Source organism: Ambystoma mexicanum, chromosome 6q (genome assembly GCF_040938575.1).
Source record: "Ambystoma mexicanum isolate Mex_15411 chromosome 6q, UKY_AmexF1_1, whole genome shotgun sequence".
Taxonomy (NCBI): domain Eukaryota; kingdom Metazoa; phylum Chordata; class Amphibia; order Caudata; family Ambystomatidae; genus Ambystoma; species Ambystoma mexicanum.
Window position 1 is genome coordinate 1,588,395,412 of NC_090937.1, and position 22,576 is coordinate 1,588,417,987.

The window sequence follows — 22,576 nt, forward strand, 5'->3', positions numbered from 1 at the left end:
TCCAATTGTTTTTACTATATTGTCTCATAAAAGGTATAACTTCTTCAAAGGCTGCCCGAAAGCAAAGACCTGCACTATAATATTGAGAGGTGGTGCTGAGCAGTTCATGGAAGAGACTGAGCGATCCTTGCATGATGCCATCATGATCGTCAGGCGTGCAATCAAGGTAAGGTTTATGGAACAGTACGTAGATTTGTGACCAAAATATCTTCTGCTATTTACTGTGAGGTACTCTGATCATGGTTTAGTATCCCTTCAAAGTTTGTGGGTATAGATATTAGATTTGTTTGCTATGCACTTTCCTATTGGCTCCAAATTTCATGCATCGTTCATGTTGGTACGTTTATTTTACAACTTTCCTATATTCTGTTAAAATGTAATCCCAGCATATCTACCAATGATTTGGATTCATTCTTATTTTTTAGGTGTGTAAGGTCTTTTTATTACCTCACCTGCACATTTCATATTGTTGCCGCTATTCCTATCATAGGAGAGGTCTGTCAGTTGTCAAGATGTTAAAACGTCCTGTGTCCGAACACTTGCACTCAAGGTTTCAGTTATTTTTTTAACATTCATTTTTAAACAAGCTTTCTTTAAAAAGAAATTCATATAACCATGTAAAAAGTTTAACATTGGTTTAAGAATCTTAACAAGGTGGTAGATAATCTTTGGTTATGCTTCTTACAGAACTCCTACACAGTAATGGCATTTATATCGCACTAGTTATACTTTGCAAATTAGTTATACTTTGCATATTCAGAGGTCGCAGAAATGAAAGGTTTAAGGAAGGAAAAGGTTAAACAGGTTCTCAGTATATGTGAGAACACTTAAATATTCCAATGAAATCTAGACAAGCCTTTCTCAGCATTAAGTATAGAACAAGTTACCACCTCTGAGGGACAAACAATATCAAAGTCAACGGGCTAGAAGAGTGCAAGGAACCAGAACAGCCAAAGTCCATTTGAAACAGTCTATGAAGCTGAGGCACTTCTTGGAATCAAAGTCTTGCACAAAGTTAGAGGGTCTGTTAGAAAATAACTTGTAGGGTCATGAGCTGTTAGGCCTGTGCAAATAGTTGGAATCAATTCTCGTAAGCCACTACAATTCCCAACTGAAAAAGCACAGCTAAAAGACAATGAGGTAAGCACCCCTGTTAGGAGGAATTCTCAGAAATGTGTGAATTCCTCTCTACCTTAGAGACCCCAGTTCTTTTGCTGGATTCTAGGACTTTTTCATTTTTACCTGGAGAGAGAGACCCTTTTTCCCACTCTCGTATTTTAATGTGATTTTTAATGTTTCTTTTGGTTTTTGGAGTCTGACAAACTCCATGGGCATCTTTTTACATTGTAGCACACAGCACCTTCAGTGTAGTGCTACAGGGAAGTCTTCCAGATTTCCCCAGAAGTTTTGACTACCATTCTCGAATAACTATTGTTTCCAAGAGCAGTAAATTGAAATTGACAAACTTTTAAATTTCTAGACCCAGCACACTATCTTCTAATGGGGTGCTGAAGGGGTTCGGACTACAACTCCCATGATCTCCTGACATTGACTATGCTGTACAGGCCGGATGGGAATGGTAGTCCAAACACATCTGGGAGCCAAAGGTTGCAGACCCCATGTAACATTGTAACCTTTTCCTTGATGAATGGCTGGTGGCAGTAGTTTACTTTTTACTACCTTGGTGTGGCTTTACCGGGGGCTGCATTCGCAGCTGCAGTGAAGGACCCCTGGGTGCCATTTTTGTCAAAATGGCCCTGGTCGTCTTTTTTCGCCATTTCTTTGGGGAAAGGTCCTTCTTGAGATTTATTCTGCGCGCCAAACCAGGTTTATTCCCTTTGTTTGTCTTAGGCGGGGATTCACGAGTGAAGCCTGCCTCTGGCTCCAGGGTGTCTGGTAGGGGTAGGAAGTGAGGAAGGTGCCCGAAACTCTGTGCTTAATCTCCTAGGAGACCGGAATGCACACTTAGGTGGCTGGCTGGTTGGCAAGGACAGCCACCCTGCAGGTGACTGACAGCCAGGCTGGAATGAATGGGAGAAACCTGCATAAAAGGCGAGGCTTTTTGGCTTGGAAGGCAGAGTAGGCCACTGGACAAAAGAATCCAAAGAATAAGCTGCAATTCCTGGACCGTTGGTTTGCCCGGTGAAGCCCTACTGCTGTGCTGAATATCCAAATTCGTATCGACAGAGAAGCCCCTTCAAGAACTACTTCTCCCTTTGAGTTGGTGGGACCAATCAACTCCAAAGTAAGCCACCTGAACATCCTTCTCGGAGCTGGTTGAATTTCCAGAGTTGCTGCTGGAAACCGAAATACTGGGAGAGGAACATCAGTTTGTGTGCATTGCTTTTAAGCTCGCCAAGAGCTCCAGGAAGATCCTCTGGACTCCCAGGAAGCAGGACTGACTGAGCCTGAACCACCTCAACATTGTGCTGGACCCCAGATGCAAGGAAAGTCTTGACATCCAGGAACCATGGTCGTGCTGTTTGCGGTAGACGCGAGGAGCTGAAAAACTGAATTGTCACTAGTTTGAAGATTGGAGGTTGCTGTCAGTAACCGTCCCGTTGCAGTGCAGGAGTCCCCAGAAGTCCTCCCTCTTGTCCCCACGACTGAGGCCCAGGAACACCAGGATCTGCAGAGCTGCACAGGAACAGAAGTCATCTGCTGCATTTTCTTCTAACCAAAGATACTGTAAAGGCTAATTGAACTTACCTCTTGTTGTAGATTTGTTTCTACTCTTCATAAGCCTAACAGCTTGTGCCCCTACATTGAGTCTTCTTCACTAAAGACTTCTAAAACATTGTGCAAAGACTTTTCTACTTGCCTGCAAGAAGTGCTTCAGCTATATAGACTTTTGCCTATTGACTTTGGCCTAGCTTGTTTCACTGAAACTCTTCTCTCCTCTGACACTAGGGAGGGTTGAAAAGTATTTGCCTGCTTAAGAATAATGGTGATCGCTTGTTTGTACTTAATAACCTTTTCTTTGCCACATCTCAGTGCTATTCTAAATTCTAACCGTAACATATCAATGTCCAGTGTCCTAACTATTATCACCTGAGGGTGTAGGAAGTGTCTGTGTGGCATCCCCAATGGGTGCTTGCTGATTTAGAAACTGAGTGTGTACTTTGAAGGTATTTGTTTGTTGCTATTATATTGCTTCCTTCTAAAGGAGGCTTAAAATTGTTTTATCAAGAAACCTTGAGTTAAAGTGTTTTTCAATACTTGTCACTGTGAATCTTTGTGTAACCACTCTACTGCTCACATTGACCTCTCTTGAGATAAGCCTGGCTACTCTACCACACTACCAACCTGTGTAGTTCAGACTTGTGCCAAAGGTTGGGTCCTATTGCCCAGAGGCTGAGATTGAAGAGCACTACCCCAAATCTGTACCTAACAACCCCACATCTAAACAGTACCTCTGGTTTGAAGAAGAGTGGTCCCGCTGGATTCTGTCCTGCTACAGTGGTGCAGACCCAATGTTCCTGAGCTTCAGTCGTGGGGACATGAGGACGTCTGGAGGGCCCCCACGGCAGTACTTGGAAGGTTGTCGGCAGCTACCAGCTCTGGTTCAGCAGCACTTTGCGGTTTCAGCGCTTATCAAACAGCACTGTTGCGGATCTCGAATTCCGGTTGGGCTTCCTTCACTCCTTGGGCCCTACATTTTGGTGACGGGACTTGAGCTCTGGTTGTCCTGCTTCTGGAGGGCCCTTAGGAGACTACTGGAGCTTCTAGCCAGATTGCAGATGTTTGCATCAGACTACGGGTTACTCGACCCCTGGCACTCTGTTCCTGCAGCACTGAAGAAGTACAGCCAGTCGGGGAAGATGGTCCAGTGGATTTCGTGTCTGGGTTAGTTGGTTCCACTAACCCAAGTGGAAAAGTTGTCTCTTCCGAAGCTTCTGTCGAATTGAGCACAGCAGCAGGGCTTCACCTGGCAATTCAAAGGTCCAATGGGTTGCAGCAAGCTTTGTTTACGGTTTCTTCATCTGTTTCTCCCAGTGGTCGACTCTGCCTCTAGTCACACAACCCTCGCCTTTTTTAAGCAGGTTTCTCCCATTAATGCACAGCCTAGGCTGTCAATCACACAGCAGGGTGGCTGTCAGCCTGCCAACCGGGACTGGTTGCATTCATGCACTCCTAGAGACAAAGGACAGGAGTTTCAGGAACCTCTCACATCCTGCCTTTCCAGACACACTGGAGCCCGAGCCAGGCTTCAGGGCTGAAGCCAGTCAAAGGCAAAACAAAAGGGCTCCAACCTGGTTTGGTGCGCAGAATAAACCCCAAGAAAGACCTCACAAACAGAAAATGGTGAAAAAAAGACCGGGGCCTTTTTGACAAAATGGTCACCCATGGGTGCTGTACTGCAGCTGAGGATTCAGCCTGCGGTAGAAAAGCACAATGGTAGGACATTTAAACCACTGCCTCCAGCCATTGAAAGTAGTGAGGTTAACATAGAATGTAGGATACAGGGCTACAAGGTAACCCCCCCCCAGCATTCCACATAAGATGCTGTTTGCTGGACCTACAAAGGTAAGTAAAGTCAATTTCACTTGAACACTAGTTCATGTTAGGCAAGAATTGGCTGTAGTAACCCTGTGGGAGACTACACAACACTTGTCCTCTTGGTATTGGGTAACCCACCTATTGGTATAGGCCTGTAAAACACAAGTTGGTAGTGTAACTGAGAAGCCAGGCTTATCTCAAGAGGGGTAAATGTGAGCTAGAGAGCTGTATCAATGAAATCCTCCAAAACAAGTAGCCAAGTAACACTTATACTTTTTATTTTTTAGTTAAAATAATTAACGGTCATTTTTAAAGGAGCATTCTTTAGAAAGGGCAATATATGCAACAATCAAATACACTTCAAAATACTTTTCAGAATATCCACAAAGCAAGTAGATACTCTATAGAGATGCTTCATACACACTTTCTGCACGCTGAGGTGACTTCACTAACTAGGACAGTAATGGCATTTATGTATCCCTTGTACACTTTTGGATTCTGAGGTTTTGTAGAAGGGAAAGGTTCAGAGGAAGGAGAAAGGTTAAACAGGGTCTCGGAGTATGTGAGCACGATTTTCAAGTGAAATCTAGATAACCTTTCCCATCAATATTAGTTTAAAACTAATGAATCCCCTATGATGGACAGTAAGAATCGGTCAAATGGAATAGTCAGCAGGGAGCCAGGACAGCTAACGTCCATTGGAGCAAAGTCTATAGAGCTGAGGCACTTAATAAATTGTCTTGCACATAGGGACACAAGCTGTTACACTTGTGAAAGTTCGAGTTACAATCAACTCTAGAAAAGCAGCTACTGCAAGTCTCCACTGAGATGAGACATCAAGTCAGAACGTTACCTTTAGTTGGATGAAGAGTGGTCCAGGTGGCTCCTGTCCGGTTGCCGTGATGTAGATCCTTGTGGGGACAAGAGGGAGGACGTCTGGGAACTCCTGCAGCAACAACTCAATGACTGGCAGCAGCTAGGGGCTCTTTTCAGATCAGCGGCTCCTCACGGGTTCAGCGCTCGGTAAACGGCACCAATGCGGATCTTGGAAACTGGTTGGGCTTCCTTCACTCCTTGAGTCCTGAACTCTGGTGAGGCAACTCAAGCTTGGGTCATTCTGCTTTTGGAGGGTCCTGAGGTGACTGCTGGAGTTTCAGGCCAGATTGCAGATGTTGCAGTAAACTACTGATTGCTCGTCCCCTGGCACTCAGTTTCTTCAGCAGCAAAGTAGTACAGCCAGACGTGAAAAGTTTTCCAGCAAAGTTTGTTTTGGGGTTAGTTGGTCCCACTAACCCAAGGGAAGAATCGTCCCTTCCTGAGCTTCTCTTGTTGATCAGAAAGTCAGGATCGCTGAACCTGAAGACTTGCCTCCTTCAGCATTAGAGTTCATTGGGTACGAGCTTCCGGCAGACTACAGGGAGGTCCTTGCCAGGGCGTCGTCGACTCTTAAATGCTACGGGCGTAAGTTGAAGCGTTTCAAGACTGGCGCCGGTCGCCGAAAATGAACCCTCGGAGGGCCACGGCCCCGCAGATCCTTCTGTACTTGTCGTCGGTTAAGGCGGGGCTAGCACATGCCTCCATGAAAGTGCATTTGGCGGCTATCTCCAGCTACACCAGGTATCGGGGAAGGTCTTATCTTTGATCACACCGTCTAGTCAAGGAGTTCCTCAAATCACTGTTTTGTTTGTTCCGTCGGTGAAGGCGCCTGTCTTGGCGTGGGAACTCAATGTGTTGCTGACAAGGCTCGTGGGAGGAGGCCCCTTCCAGCCTATCCAAGTTTCTTTCGTGGAAGACGGCTTTGCTCGTGGCCATCACATCTGCCAGCAGGGTGGGTGAGATACAGTCCCTGTCCTGCAAGCGACCTTATCTGGCTTTCCACGAGACGAGGTTGGTGCTGCGGATGCAGCCCTCCTTCATGCCAAAGGTCCCGTCGGAATTCCATCTCAACAAACCTTTGGTGTTGCCTGTGTTTTTTCTGAGCCCTTCGTCGCCAGCTGACAGGACTCTGCACGCGTTGGATGTGGCGCGTGCTCTGAAGTTCTGTGACGCGCACAAAATGTTTCAGGAAGACGTCACAACTTTTGGTGAACTTTGGTCCTGTGAACCATGGGAAGGCTTTGTCCAAGGCTACCATTTCCAGGTGGCTCTCCTGCTGTATCACGTACCATCACCGGTTGGCAAACTGACGCTTCGCGGCCGTCCGAGAACCAATTCCACCAGAGCGATTGTTGTATTCGTCTGGTGTGCCCCTGCTGGACATCTGCTGGGCTGCTACGTGGAGGTGTACGCACACCTTCACAAGATTCTACTGCGTCGCCAGGGATTCCAGAGAGTCCAGGTTGGGCCAGGCAGTGCTAGGCAACCTGTTCGCTTGAAGGTGATCCTAGTGAGGAGGTAAGGGCAATTGCTTATGTTGAGCCTTGCCACCTCCTGTGGTTGTGTATGTACTGCTATGCTTTCTTCATCCAGGATCATGTGAACCATGCCAGAACCCATGCTGGACAAGGAACAAGTTACTTAGCTGTAACTATTCTCCAGCATGAGTCTGGCATGGAATCACATGCAAACCCTCCCCCCTGGCCCTCTCCGGCTCTTCTTGGTCATACTGCGACTTTACGTGCTACCAAATCTGAAGATGGCTGCCAGAGGAGGGGCTTAGGGAGAGGGAAGTGATTGGTTTAGAGGAGAAATCCAGTTTGAAAGTGAAACTTTTCTTTTACCGAGGATTCCCGGCCTGACTGGGAAATATTCATGAGCCATGTGAATCCATGCCAGACCCAATGCTGGAGAAGTGTGCTTTTCTGCCGGGAGTTTTCACATCGGCATTTGTCCGCAGCCTTTCAGAATAGCCAGCTGGTCAATAGGAACTAGTTTCACTCTGGCACGTGGAGACAAAGGACAGGGAATTTGCGGGAACCTCCCTTACATCCTGCCTTTCCAGACACACTGGAGACTGGGCGTTCTTCAGGGCTGAAGCCCATCATAGGCAAACTAGACAAAGGACTCAAACTTGATGCAAATAAGAGTAAAGCCCAGAGGAAACTAACAAGAAATGGCGAGAAAAGACTGGCCGTTTTGAGAAAATTGTCACCCTTTGGTGCAGCACATCCCATACATGTCACTAGGTAGAAAAAAAGAAATCACTACCACCATCCATTCAAGTAAGTTGGTGTAACAATGTTAAATGAAGAATGAGTTAAAGCATTACTATGTATCTCCCCAGCGCTCTACGTAGGGTAGTGTGTGCTGGACCATAAAGTAAAGGTAAGTAAGACGGGGGGCATCTTACTACTATTCGTGGGAACTGTAGTTCACCCAAGAAAATATAGTTAACATTAGAAGTCTTAGGGAATTCTCAGTGGCAGTGCACAAAAGGTACTGTGTCACAATGTAAAGGCAGATGTCCATGGAGCTTTCCAGACCCCATGAAACAGTAAGGAACATAGAAAATCATAGCGAGAAAAACACATGCGTGACTAAAAGATCCCACTCACTCGGGAGTAAAAAAATAAAAATCCCTGAGGCCAGCAAGAGCTGGGGGTCTCGAACAGTACTTAGTTTTCCAAAGATTTATCTTTGCCTAGATGTATTTCTAATCATTATTTTTACAATACATAAGTGTATCGGTGTTTCTTTGGATGTATGTATGGTACAATTTCTTTGTACTGACCTACAGCCCTCTCTCCCTCTTAAGATAAGCCTGGCTGCTCTGTCTATGCTACCTAATGTTTTCAGGTGGTACAGCCTTACACTAAGAGTGGAGTTCTTGTACTGCTTCAGATATATGGTTTTATGTAGCCCTTACTTGGACTTCAGAAAAACTGTCCTAACACACACTTTCACTGAGACCAAGCCTTGACTGCTCAGCTACCTTACCTTGATTGGGTTTTGCCCAACCTCTGTCTCGATTTACCATAAATGGGGTGGACTAGCAAAATCCTTCCACCAGGGCTCATTTTGGAAATCCATCTTAACAGTAGGCATCATGGAGCATTGTGGGGTCCTGCATATGTAGGGACAGGAAACACCCCTGTGAAAATCTACTTTTTTAAAACAAATCTGGACCTACCATTGGATACAATATACAAAGCATATTTTAAACGCATGCACATCATTCTTTACTGGGCCAAGGTGGTCCAGGGAGCTACTAGTGTGCCTTGCCTACTAATGCCCTATCTGGCTGTAAAAAGGTTCCCCTGGTGGCTGTAGATAGCTGCTAAAAGTAGCTAATAAAATGGATGCCATGTTGTGACTCTTTGTATTTTGATCCACTTGAGCGTAAATTGATTATTTCAACATATCGTATGGTTTTTCTCTGTTGTAGTACAGCCCACGAGATTCTAAATTTTGCTTTGACTACAATTCTTCAAACCCATCAAAAAGGTTCTTTCATTAGTAAAGAGAACTGATGTTTAAATCTTTATCCATTTGTTCCAGAACGATTCTATTGTTGCTGGTGGAGGGGCAATAGAGATGGAGCTTTCAAAGTATCTCCGTGACTACTCCAGGACCATTCCAGGAAAGCAGCAACTTCTCATTGGAGCCTATGCAAAGGCTCTGGAAATAATTCCCCGACAGCTGTGTGACAACGCTGGCTTTGATGCTACCAATATTTTGAACAAACTGAGGGCTAAGCATGCACAGGTAAGTGAATTTCCCAGGCTCAACTAGCCATTGTGATGCTGATAATTCTAGCAGCTTAAATATCTGGGGCAATCTTACAATGTGTCTGCTCTGGAGGCTTTCGTAATACATACTCCAATGTAGCATTTTCTAATTGATGCATTGAAAGGTAGTTTTTCTCATTGTATTATCTGAAGGACATTTTATATTTAAATTGTGGCTGCAAATTTAAGTTTTTGTCTCCCGTCTAAGACTGATAAAAATACATAAACTTCTCTGATCTAGTACCGCTACATTCCATCTCCCGTGTTTTGGATGTTTTCTCCAGCCAAGGAATGGCATGGGACCACGCATTTGTGTAATTTACTAACAATGCTGCTGGTGCATTTGCAGTTCAAGCCCTTGCGTGAACCTAATGTGGTCCCACGATATCAACTGCTAGACCTTTTCTCAGCTGGGCAGTGACACTCCAAGAGCACTGCGTATTTGACTCACCAGGAGTTATTTTGAAATGTTTTTCTTAAACTTTTGATGCCTTCCAGGTATGTGAACGACTAATTTTCATTTCTGTACCAATTTCCTTTAAACCTTAGAGACCCCCCAGCTCTTTTACTGTACAAAGTTTTATAATTCACTCCTGTGAGTGATTTTTTTTTTCTCACTTTTTTTCTGACTAGGATTTTTGTGTTACTGTGGAGTCTGGTAAACTCCATAAGCCTCTGCTTTTGCATTGAGACACAACACCTTTTGTGCAGTGCCACTGAGGAGTCCCTTGGACTTCTCTTAATGTGTAACTACATTTTCTTGCGTGAACTACTGTTCCCAAGAATAGTAAGAGGAACCCTGTCTTAAGGACCCATTCCTTTGTGGGTCCAGCACACACCACCCTATGTGGAGTGATTTGGGGGGTGGAGTACATAGTAACTCCTTTATCCACTCTTCACGTAACTTTGTTACACTAACTCACTTGAATGGCTGGTGGCAGATTTATTTTTTTAACTACCTTGTGCCATGTAGTTCCAGGCTGATGGCTCAGCTGCAGTACAGCACCCAAGGGTGACCATTTTCTCAATATGGCCCCTGTCTTATTTTTCGCTATTCTTGTCAGTTTCTTCTGGGCTTTTACTCTGTTTGAGTCTGTTGGGAAGGAACCAGGGTCCTCCTGCATCCCCCAAGCACTTTAGAATTGGGCAAGACCTCTTTTAGCCGCTACAATGGATTAGGGAAGGAGGGGCACTGGGAAGGTTCTATTATGCAAATATAACATACAGACCTTGGCAGGCAGTGAAAAAGGGCACTTATTGTTTAAATATAAAGCACATGTAACTTCCTAGGCAAATGTAAAATCTTAGTGCTATAGAGGAGTCGAGCTCTGTCCCAGAAGGAATGTTGCCTGCACTAAAAATGGATTGCAGGGCTCATACAGTGCGTCACTAAGGCGAGCACTGACAGAGCACCCAAAGAGACTCAAGCTGTTGATTGTCCATCAAGAGACTATGCAGTATAAGAATAGGGGATTTGCATGCTCGTTGCACAAAATTAAATGGGACATATTATGAATATTAAGGTTGGGGGAATCTATAGGGCTCAGATAAAATGAGTGAAATGTGAACAGAATGAATGAAAATTGGGGCTATGTCTCAAGATTTGTAAAGTCTGCAGGGCTGCAGTGTGCTTCTATGTAAGGTAGCAAAATGTAGAGTAGCATTGTCTGACAGAAATCACTGACGATGAAGAAAGGAAGGCTTTTGAGCATCCCTTGTAAGGAAGGATGGACTGTTTGGGATGGAGCCATAGCCTATATCCACTGACACAACTGCAGCAAGCCAGGAGTATATTAACCCCTGCCTGGCATCACTGGCAGGAGACGGGAACGGATGAGGGACAGGAGACGTTCAGGCAGCAGAATTCTTTGATACCATCCTCATTTCTGTAAGATTAAACTTGTTATCCTTGCAAGATAGACTCTTGGCCTTACTTCCCTAGAGGGGTGTATTTTTTCTGGTGTGAGCGTAATTAGGGACAACCTTACAATTGGGGCCACCCTTACAGTGGTAACGTCCTTACATCTCAGTTTTGCCCCCGTACTTTGCGTAAACCCAGGCCATCCCGAAAAAATAAATATGGGTTTCTTGAACGGTTTTAGTAGGAGCCATTTTAAAAGAAATCCTCCCCGCTCACTGAAGCAGGGTGTAGCGCTAGAGAAAGACAGGCTAGTAATGGGGCTTCGTAATTGAGGAAAACTCGAGTGAACACATACATGTGAGTATACTCTTGTGAGAGCTAACAAGGGGACATGTATGTATGACAGTATTTTGGTGTGGATGAAATACGAGGTCAATATTGATTGAATAGGACCTTTGGTGATGTGTTATGCTATAGATTGGTTAGGAGGTGGGTTATGTATTGAAATTGTTGCATATTTTTTGTTCTACCTTTTATAATGGGGGAAAAAGGGATCTTCAGCATATAAGACTGAGCGGAAAGGGAGCCTCGGCGTACACAGACTGGCAAGTAAGGGATCCTTAGCCATAATAGGTTGAGAAGGTAGTAATACACGTTGTTCTTTTATGATAAAAGCAGTGGGCTCCTCACCATATTAAAGCTGGGAAGGTGGTACTGCAAGGACATAAGGAAAATAAGTAGTGGCTCGGTATAAGGAATGCGCCTTATTTTTGTATATTTTCTCTTGCTGTCTTTTGTGGTAAAAGGATGGTGGATGAGTCGCGTTGTGTGGAAACAAAGGGGGTGGGGGGGAAAGTGGGTTGGTCTGTATTTTTGTGTGACCAGCGTGCGCAGCATATCAGTAAGGTTAAGTGGAGCATTAGGGATGCACGCAACATTATGGAGGAAGAAACTCCAATAAAACACATGCATAGGGTCCTGCCCCTGTATTGTGACAAGTTGGATAAATATCACAAATGGGTATTGGACACAAAGGAAGGGGGATGTCCTGCTCCTGGCAAGAGCAGGGCTCCCATAACAAACATGCTAGAAAAATTGTGTATCGTTTTAGCAACAAAATATAAGGGGTGAAAATTCCAAAAAAGATTCTAAATCTCTGGTGATTATTCAAGAATATTGAAGATAAGGCAGAAGAAAGAGATCCAATGTAAGGGGAAATACCCCATAACGCCTGAACCTGCAGTAGGGTATACAAATCCAGTCTATAAACCTCCAGTGGTAGTGTCAACAACGGGATTATCCGGATTAGCAACTGGGGGGAAAACTCAAGCGTTTGCACTGCTACCTCCATAGAACCCATCCACAAGCGCTGATATGCCTGTAGCATCAGTGTACCCAAAGGGTTCACAAGCGGATATAAAGGAGTTAAGAGCGTTGCACGAAAGGTTAGTCTGGTTACAAGAACCTGAAGAAGTATCACCAGAAATGAGTGTACCAGTGCAACAAATGGAGGTGGGATTGGAAGTCTGGAGTCTTGCTTCGATTCAACCCTGGGGCAATAAGAAATGTTAAACAAACATTGGGGAGAGTGTATGGATGGTCCTGGGACAAGAAGAACAAGCAAGGCAAAATGAAGGGGAAAATCAAGGTGGTAGAAATAATGAAAAGGCGGGGCAAGAGGCGGCGAGAAACATATCCCCGCCACAAGAGGCAGTAAGGAGGGATAGACCAAGAAATAGACCAGATTTAATGGTGGTAGTACAAGATCAGAAGAATACTACTTAAAAAGGGTTGAAAACAAAATAGACATGCAGATGCCTCATATACACAAAGGAGTAGGGATAACGTAGTATGTGGCAGGGCCTCAAATGGACAAAAAATAATTATTAAAGCTCCCTCCTCTCCCCCCACCTGATTACAGACCGAGCCAGTAAATTGATCTTTGAATTTTAAAAACAGCAGGGGAGTTTACTGGTTGCCATAGTTGGGGACCAGGCGGGGGACGTATGGGCAACAACTGGGTACCCTGGGATAATTCTTGCAGATAATGAACATGATTGAGTAGCCTTTAATCTAGTAAGGGCGGGGGTATGGGATGCACTACAAAAGATGTACCCAGATACCCCTGACTTACATTCTTTAATGTAGTGCATGATTGGCGATGAGGACCCAGCTAGGTTTATTAAGTTACAGGAAATGTGGAGAGTTGAGACAGGAGGGCAATGGGACCATTTTATACCGTTCTACTTTATTGTAAAGCGGGTATTACCAAGAGGTCCAGAAGGCACTAGATAAAATTGTGGGAGTTGAAGCCAAAGGGTGGGCAGAGATGCAAAGTATAGACCATCAAGGAGCGGGACAGGGTGACAGCGCAGAAGCGGCAAACTGACTAGGCAAAACTAGCGGAAATGAAATCATCCAAGCACCGGTGACGGCTCTGGCTCAGGGGGGAAAGGACAGGAGACACAAATTGTGAATGCCACAATTGGGGCACTATGGAGAGGAGGATGACCGGGACAATGGGGTGGGGCGGTCATACATTGGCAGTATGAAGGAGCACCAAGGGGAAGAGGATGATTTCGAGGAGCAAAAGCAGGAAGCTTTGGGGTTGGGGGAGAATAGGGCCCCGGGGAAGAGTATTGTGCACATCAGCAGTGCTGGTACTACGCAAGATGTGGGCATTTCACAAGGGAATGCAGGAACAAGCATGGGATGGGATTTCATTATGGGCAATCACTTCCAGGGCAGGGATTCCAAGGGCCTCGAGGAATGGGACAGCAGCAATTTGGGCAAGGAGCTCAAAATCAGTTCCCTTATGGGGCTGACTAGCAAGGGCAATGTGGGTAACCACCACAGCAGGGTAAGGGAACAGTTAACAGGATGGCAGGAGGAACAGGCTCCCCATTCCAAGGAGTTCAAATGGTGGGGGACCACCTTTTTATTCCCCGGGACAAATGCATTTTCTGACGGCCCATAGAGAGCACTCTCGTGTCCAATTCTATTGACAACCGCACACCCTGAAGGGGAGTCCTTGGTGGAGGCGGAAATGGGAAATAAGCAATTTGATATTTATGGTAGATTCAGGTGCAACTAAATTGTACATTATGGAGGGGAACTTTCCATTATCGGGTACAACTCTTGACACACAGGGATTCTCTTGGGCTATTTCTATGGTTCCATACACTGAGGAGATGGATATAAAAGTGGGTGGTAAGGTAGTAGGAGCCCCCTTGTTATGTTTAGAGTTCCCCTGTTAACCATTTGGGTAATGATCTGCTCAGTAAACTAAACGTAACTATCATTCACAGATCAAGGGGTAGTGTTACACTCCAGGGATGTGTGTAGCTCGAGCAATGGTGGTAATCGAAGCAATGGCAAGGGAGTCAGTCCGTGGGGTGCCTGTGGTCCCAGACATATTTTTCTATGGTATCAAGGTACTAGCAAAAGCAGTGCCTCAAATTGCACCAAAATGTTGCCGAGTGCACACAGATTTTCTTTTCTGAACCATGGTGCCACCAGAGATGGTATTGTCACTAGCTTTGCAAGGACTAGTAGTGTCAACTAGTAGTCCTGATTGAATCAGACCAGGACAGGTGCGAGTGCCACACAGTACTATGTGTAGACCCGACAGTACAATTGAAGAAAATGACTGAGTTATTTGAGGACCGTGAGCAAAATGGGGAGATCATTTTGGAAATCTGCATCCCCTGTGATATCATGGTGCAGTATAGGAAGGTACAGGCCATCCTAATGGCAGTGGCGACCCCATCTTTATTTTTTGAGGACATAGCAATGTGTGCCAGCACAATTATGGACTGTTAATCCACATATCGGGTTACTGAGAGATGTGTCCCCAGTACAGATTACATTGCAGTCTAGAGAAATACTCCCAAAGGTGTGGCAGTACCTGTTGTCAAGGGAAGCAGAGGAAGGGATGAAATGCACGATTTAGGTTCTAGTAAGGGATCATTGTGCCATCCACGTCCCGTGTAATACGGCCATATACCCAGTCACGAAAGCAACAGGGGGTAGTTGGAGGATGATCCAGGATCGAAGTCCTCTTAATGACATGGTGCAGAAGGAGTTTCCAGTAGTTCCAAATCCAGCAACAATCCTATGTAGCATTCCCAAGACCGCAACATACTTGACAGTGGTGGATCTGAAGAATGTGTTCTTCTCAATCCTGATTCATGGTATCTCACTGCGTTTACGTATGGTCAACGATGTTTCGAGCTCACAAGATTGCCTCAAGAGTACTGAGAAAGTCCTAGAGTACTGCATGCCGACTTGGGAAATATTCAGGTGCCTAGCGCAATCATCCAGTATGTGGATCTGCTTGTATGTAGTGAAAATGAACATCAGTGCTTGAGGTATTCTATTGCATTATTGCAATTGCTGTACAATGCAGATAGAAAGAAGCTACAATACTGCCAAAAGAAGGTACTATACTTGGGGCAACTTATTTCTGTGAATGGGGGAAAAAAATATTACCAACTAGGGCGGTTTATGTAATTATTGTAGGTCATAGATCCTAGACTATGCAGCCTACACAAGGCCGCTGTTACAAAGTCTCAGAGGGACCGAAAACAAATTGTAAATTGGCATGGACTGAAGTAATTAATGGACTATTTGCGCACTTAAAAGGCTATTTGCATGGCCCCTGTTTTAGCAACTCTGGATTATATGAAGGAGTTTTCATTTCTCCAGCATTGGATCTTTCATGGATTCACATGCTTAGAATATTCCCTGTCAGGCTGGGAATCCTCGGTAAGTTATATAGACATTTTCCATAGGAAAAATTCCGACTTTTGTGTCCGATCTACATCGTTTTGGGCCGCGCACGCCGGCGCCACTAGGATGTAGGGGTATATATAGCTCCGCCCCTGCGGCTCCCTCAGATTTCAACCATCTTCCAAAGTGGTGGGATTACCTCGCGTATCTGCTATTTGGTTAGGTTGTACTTTCTACTTCTGCGACTGTTTGTTCTTCTCAAGAGAATGTCTGGAAAGGCGTTGTTTCGTCTGTGTGCTACGTGCAGTCTTTACTGCCTTCATCCTCACCACACGGCGGACACTTGTGAAATCTGTCGGGGTTTCTCCCAGAAAACCCTCAAAGATCGAAAAAGACGCCTGGTCGATTGGCTCAATGACGGAGCGGGTGCGTACCCGGCATCGGAGGTGGGCTCCACAGCCTCGAAAAGTAAGTCGGAAGCCCCGACGAAGGCACGTGCTGCCGAAAAACAAACCTGAGTCTGCCGAAAAACTACCCTCGGAGAAACATTCGAAGGCCTCCTCCTCTTCACACAAGACGCCGTCTTCTTCCTCCTCATCTAAAAAGGAGAGAAAAGAACCATCTAAATCCTCCTCAGGAGACCGTCATAAGTCTACCTTGAGTCGAGAGGCCGCGGCCAGCAAGTCGGCCCCAAAAGCGGCGGGAACACCTCAAGGCCCTGCGCCACTGGCTTTGTTGACGACCCGCTTGTCGACGCCTGTGTCATCGGCGGCTCCTCCCACATGTCAGACTGCGGCGGTAGGAAACATCGTCGACGGTGGTCCCGTAATGGGATGGCAACCGGAGGTTTTCGATCCCGTTACGCCTGAGGCCCTGCTTCAACCAAGGGCGACTTTCTCCATTTCGTCGGCTGATGAGGAACGCGACACGGTCGCGCGCCCAACCGATCTGGGGCTGCAGCTGACCAGCGCGATGTCGCTCTTGGATGTGGGTACCATCCCTACAACCTCATTACTGAACCCCCAGGCGGTTCTGTCCTTGGAGGTGCTAAATACGCTACAGAAGCTATTACAGCGTTTGGACACACAAATACCCCAGCCTAGGGCCCCGACACGGATACAGTCTACGCCATTCGTCGACAATCCGGGCCCGGCTCCTCGCTCAGCGACCAGGATTACGGCCGTTTCCCACGCGCCGGAAGATTGCCCTATCCTGCAAGAAGATGGAGAACTACAGGACTCTGACCGTGAAGGATCAGGTTCGGACATCTCACTATCCCCCTCAAGGGACCCAACTTGGGACTCTGAAGCAGAGGTGGAAGCTCCGAGAAGCCCGGCACAGCCATCGCCACCTGATGACGTGGGTGCATTCCATGCCATGATGAGTAAGGGTGTTCGGAGTTTGGCCTAGTCCCTGAAGAGGAGAAAAAGGATTGTTTTCTTTTTGATCATATGGGCAAGAGAAGGAAATCCATATTCGCCATCCTGATTTTGGATCCTGTCTGGCAAGAGGGCCTGAAGACCATGCGGCACCCGTTCTCTGAACCGGCAGTGACAGGTCGTTTGGAGAAGAAGTTCAAGGCTCCGGAATCGACTCCCAAGTGCCTGACGTCTCAACCTTCGCCGGAGTCGGTGGTATCTGCGGCGGCGGCTAGAAAGGCCAGGTCTCAACATAAATGCACGACCCCTCCAGACAACGAGGCCAGGAGACGGGACGCTTTCGGCAAGAAGGTGCTGTCCGTCGGTGCGACTACAGTTAAAGCAGCCAACTCCTTGGCGATTATGTCTAGGTATGACAGGGAAATGTGGCACCGACTGGCTCCTATCTTGGAGCATTTGCCCGAGGAACATAGAAAGTCTGCCATGTTGCTAGTACGGGAAGGAGAGGAGGCCTCCAACCATGCTATAAACATTGCCATCGACCTAGCAGAGTCCGGTTTTAAGCAAATCAGTAATGGCGTAGTTCTACGTAGACAAGCCTGGCTCAAGTGCACTACGTTCAGACCGGAGGTGCAATATAAAGTATTGGAAAGAGGATACTGACACGGAGCGGTCACTCGGAGCCCTCCAGAGTGGTAGGAATTTTTGTTCCTTTTGTCCTTTCAGAGGGGCATCTCCCGGGTAACTCCCGGTTTGGGTCATCTAGAGACCGAGGTTTCAGCAGACCCTCCTACTCGTCCCAAGGCTACAGGCGTGCGGCCCAATCTTCTAGAGGCAGAGATTACCAAACCTCCAGACGGCGGGGTGCCTACCCTTCGTCGACGAAAGATAAACAAACCAAGAACCAACAATGACATGTTTCAGGACGTCCTGGGGAGCCGAGTGTCTCGTCGCATCGATGAGTGGGAGCGCATAACAGACCGATGGGTTTTGGACACGATTCATCTGGGCCACTCTCTACAGTTCAAGGGCAAGCCACCACACATTCCACCGGTGTTCTCGGCACAGCCCCACCTTCAAATACTACTACAGGAGGTGGCCCTTATGCTGCAGAAAGGGGCTATAGAACTGGTCCCAGTGGCAGAAAAAGGACAGGGGGTGTACTCCCGGTACTTTGTCGTCAAGAAACCAAATGGAAAATGGCGTCCCATTCTGGATCTACGAGCGCTCAACAAACTGCTCAAGAATTTAAAATTCAAAATGCTGACGCTTCAGGAGGTGATCCGATCGATACAACCCGGAGATTATTTGTCGTCGCTAGACCTTCAGGACGCATACTTCCATATCCCGGTGCGTCGATGGCACAAAAGATTTCTGCGGTTCGTCGTCGGACGAACCCACTATCAGTTCAAGGTCCTCCCGTTCGGTCTAAAATCGTCCCCCAGGACGTTCACCAAATGTCTGGCTCCAATAGCAGCCTGGTTAAGAAAGGAAGGTCACCATGTGTACCCTTATTTGGACGATTGGCTAGTGAGGGGACTGTCTCCGGAAAGGGCACAAGAAAGCCTAGATGCCACCCTGTCCCTCCTGCAATGTTTGGGCTTCGCAGTGAACTTCGACAAGTCCTCGTTAAAGCCTTCAAGGACCTTGGTCTTTTTGGGGGCAGAGTTCCACACACAGCCGGGCTGGTGAAGCCATCCCTCGAAAGGATTCAGACTGCAACAAAAGGCATCGGAATGGGAGGTCGACACCAAAGTGTCAGTACGAAGGTACATGTCCCTGCTGGGGACCATGTCGTCCTGCATACCCTTGATAGACAATTGTCGCCTCTTCATGAGGCCTCTTCAGGAATTCTTGGCGGATCGATGGGCACAAAGTCAAGGACGCTTTTTGGACAAGTTGACCAACGGCCCCTTGCGCAGGCGCTTCAATGGTGGAGAATCTCCATACACCTAACGAAGGGAATGCCCTTACTGGAACCTGCGTTCCAGAAGACAGTGGTTACGGATGCTTCTCTAACTGGGTGGGGAGCTCATCTGGGCTCCTTACAGGTTCAGGGTCGTTGGTCATCGGAAGAGTCTTCCCTCCACATCAACCTGCTAGTTGAGGGCGGTGCGTTGGGCCCTAAAATCCTTTCTGCCACTGATAAAGGGCTCAGTGGTGAGAATCATGACAGACAACATGACAATGTTTTATCTACGAAAGCAGGGGAGGAACTTGCTCCAGGAGCCTGTCGACGGAAGCCCAGGAGATCTGGCATTGGGCCCTACAACACGACCAACATCTGTTGGCGTTCCACTTACCAGGAGTATAAAATGTGCAAGCAGACGCTCTCAGCAGGGAGATAAATTGTCTACACGAATGGGAACTGAACGATCAACAACTGCACTGTGTCTTCGCGGAATGGGGTCATCCAGCCCTCGATCTCTTTGCGACGAGAGACAACAAGAAATGCTCCCGATACGCGAGCAGGTGGCCACAACAAGACTCTCTAGGGGACGCGTTCTCCTTCCCGTGGACGGGCAAGTTTCTGTATGCCCCCCCATTTCCTCTCATCCCCGTCGGACTCTGCAATGGATCCACAGATATCCTTGTCGGGTGATCCTGGTGGCCCCGTATTGGGCCAGACAAGTGTGGTTCTCCGATCTCCTTCACCTCTCAGCAGCAAAACCAATGAGGTTCCAGAAGATCCCCAACCTTCTGTCTCAGGAGAAAGGGACCGTTTGGCATCACGACCCGGACAACCTCAGTCTGATGGCCTGGCTCCTGATTTCGCCTAGTTTGGCGCGTTAGCGATTCCAGCGGATTGTCGTATTTTGCAAGCTGCAAGGGCACCTTCCACGAACACTTCATACACATACAAATGGAAAAGGTTCTGCATATGGTGCGCAGGTCAACCAGGTCTGGTCCCGCGGGCGATCACACCGGAACAACTCCTACCATACTTGTTGCTCCTGGCAAATAACGGTTTATCTGTTTCATCCATAAAGGTGCATTTAGCTGCCATCTCGAGATTTACTCGGAAGAGACATTCCACTCCATTGTTCAGTGACCGCCTAGTTAAACACTTCCTTAAAGGGTTGTTTCGAACCTTTCCTCCCAAGAAGTTTCCTCCGATCTGGAGTCTGAACCTGGTACTGGCAGCCCTGATGAAACCCCCTTTTGAACCAATGTCGTCGACATCATTAAAATGTTTGTCTTGGAAATTGGCTTTCCTGGTGGCCATTACTTCTGCTCGTCGCCTGTCGGAAATACAACCTCTAGTGGTCGACCCTCCGTATTTGAGGTTTTTCAGTAATAAAGTTGTGCTGGCCACTAACCCGCATTTCATACCTAAAGTACCTTCCATGTTCCATAAACACGCTTCTATAGTGTTGCCTACATTCTTTCCAACACCGTCTTCAGTGGCAGAGAAGACTCTCCATACATTGGACGTGAAAAGAGCTTTAAAATTTTATCTCCATCGCACTCAAAGCTTCAGAGACACGAGACAACTCTTTGTAGCTTATGGTCCTGCGGCTAGGGCTAAAGCGATTTCAAAACAAGGACTATCCAGATGGGTGTCTTCGGCCATTTCTTATTGTCATTCCAAGGCCGGAAAGCCGCTAGAAAAGCATCCAAGGGCCCATTCGACGAGAGCTACATCGTCATCGACGGCTTTGTGGTCCAGAATTCCGCTGGGGCATATCTGCCAGGCGGCTTCCTGGTCGGTACCACACACGTTTACCCGACATTACTGTCTCGCACAGCAACATGCTGAGGATACACAGATGGGGCGGGCAGTACTACGTCACCTGTTCCAATAAGGTAAGCCCCAAGTGGGGTTGCATCCTTCGGCAACTTTGCTTTAAAGTGTCGTGTCTTTTACGGTTAACATGATATAATGTAATGTGTTGCCATAGTAAGTGGACACTGATTATTGTGATGTTGGTTTGCATACACGCCTCCAATGTTGGGGGATACTGCTATACAATCTATTCTAAGCATGTGAATCCATGAAAGATCCAATGTAACTCCATTTCTCCAGCATTGGTATCTTTCATGGATTCACATGCGCCCGCCGGCCTCCCCTGAGCATGCAAACCAGAGATCCCCATACTACTTTGGGGGCTGAAATCTGAGGGAGCCGCGGGGGTGGAGCTATATACCCCTACGTCCTATTGGCGCTGGCGTGCGCAGCCCAAAATGACGTAGATGGGACACAAGTGTCGGAATTTTTCCTATGGAAAATGTCTATATAATTTACCGAGGATTCCCAGCCTGACGACGGGGAATATTCCAAGCATGTGAATCCATGAAAGATACCAATGCTGGAGAAATGGAGTTACAGGTAAACTATTCCCTTATTTTCCCACTCTGATGGATGGCCCATGACGGCAGTATTGACCCAAATGGGCCACAGGCCATTGGATTATTCTAGTGGGACGCTCAAATCAATTATCGGGACATTTTGCGTGCGAACAAGCACTCGCAGCAGCTCCATTTGCGATAGAGATGTTCCACGATTGGCATGGTGTGCTGTTACCTTGTTTGTGGAACCTTCACTAGTCGCCATTTTCGGAAAGATCTAAATTGACCTCGACAACTCGAAGATCCTCTGTATATGAGATTATACTATCCAAACCTCATGTTCATATAGTAAGGTGTAGGACGGTGAATACAGCCACTTTTTTGACAGGCATCCACTGATTTAAAATTCATGACTGCTACATACAAGGACGGAGTGCATTGACAGGAGAGCTACTATATGTTGATGGGTCAACAATTGACAAGGAGATGGGATGGAGGCACACAGGGGCGGCAGTGGTGCGCAGGGGTGTGGGGGCAGCATGAAGTTCTGATCATGAGAAAATCGGGCAGCAGAACTTGTTGCTCTCATTGAGAGCCTCTCGTGGGTAGTGCGTCACCCTCTACTCGGGCTCAGCCTATGTCACGACAGCAGTTCATGGAGGTCTGCCTCAGTGGAAGAGGGTTTCAGAGGGCAGCATGCAAGGCTGTAGGAATAACTGATTGAAGCCTTATCATGGCTCTCTGCTGTGGCAGTGGCCAAATGCACTGACCTTACCAATTCAACAGATAATCTTAAAGGGCAACGCGGCTGCAGACAAGGCAGCAAAATTGGCAGCCTATCTCCCAGATACTATGTTAACAGAGTGTACAGTGACCACCCAAGTAGAGAGCAAGACCACAGTTCCTTACACAGCTTTGCCCATATCACATGTTCTAGAGTTGCAAGAGAAAGCGCCTTAGGAGGAAAAGGAGCTATGGTTGCAGAGGGCATGCAGTCTCCCACTGATTTATTGAGTTCTGGGAAGGTGGTGATGCCCCAAGATTTACACTCTGGCATTTGAGCGACTCCATTCCCCCCCCCCCCCGCTCCAAACAACATATTGTGGTGGATATTCAGGAGGACTGGTTTGTGCCAAACCTTCAGGGGA

The 22,576-nt window shown here is 46.9% G+C and overlaps 1 protein-coding gene across 1 annotated transcript in view; it reads left to right on the forward strand.

Annotated features, from left to right (window-relative positions):
- Positions 1-22,576, forward strand: part of CCT7 (chaperonin containing TCP1 subunit 7) — a 144,787-nt gene that overhangs the window by 106,466 nt on the left and 15,745 nt on the right. Inside the window, exons 10-11 of the mRNA XM_069632310.1 lie at positions 34-166; positions 8,938-9,144. Of these exons, the coding sequence (XP_069488411.1) occupies positions 34-166; positions 8,938-9,144 (340 nt within the window). The remainder of the gene's footprint in view (positions 1-33; positions 167-8,937; positions 9,145-22,576) is intronic.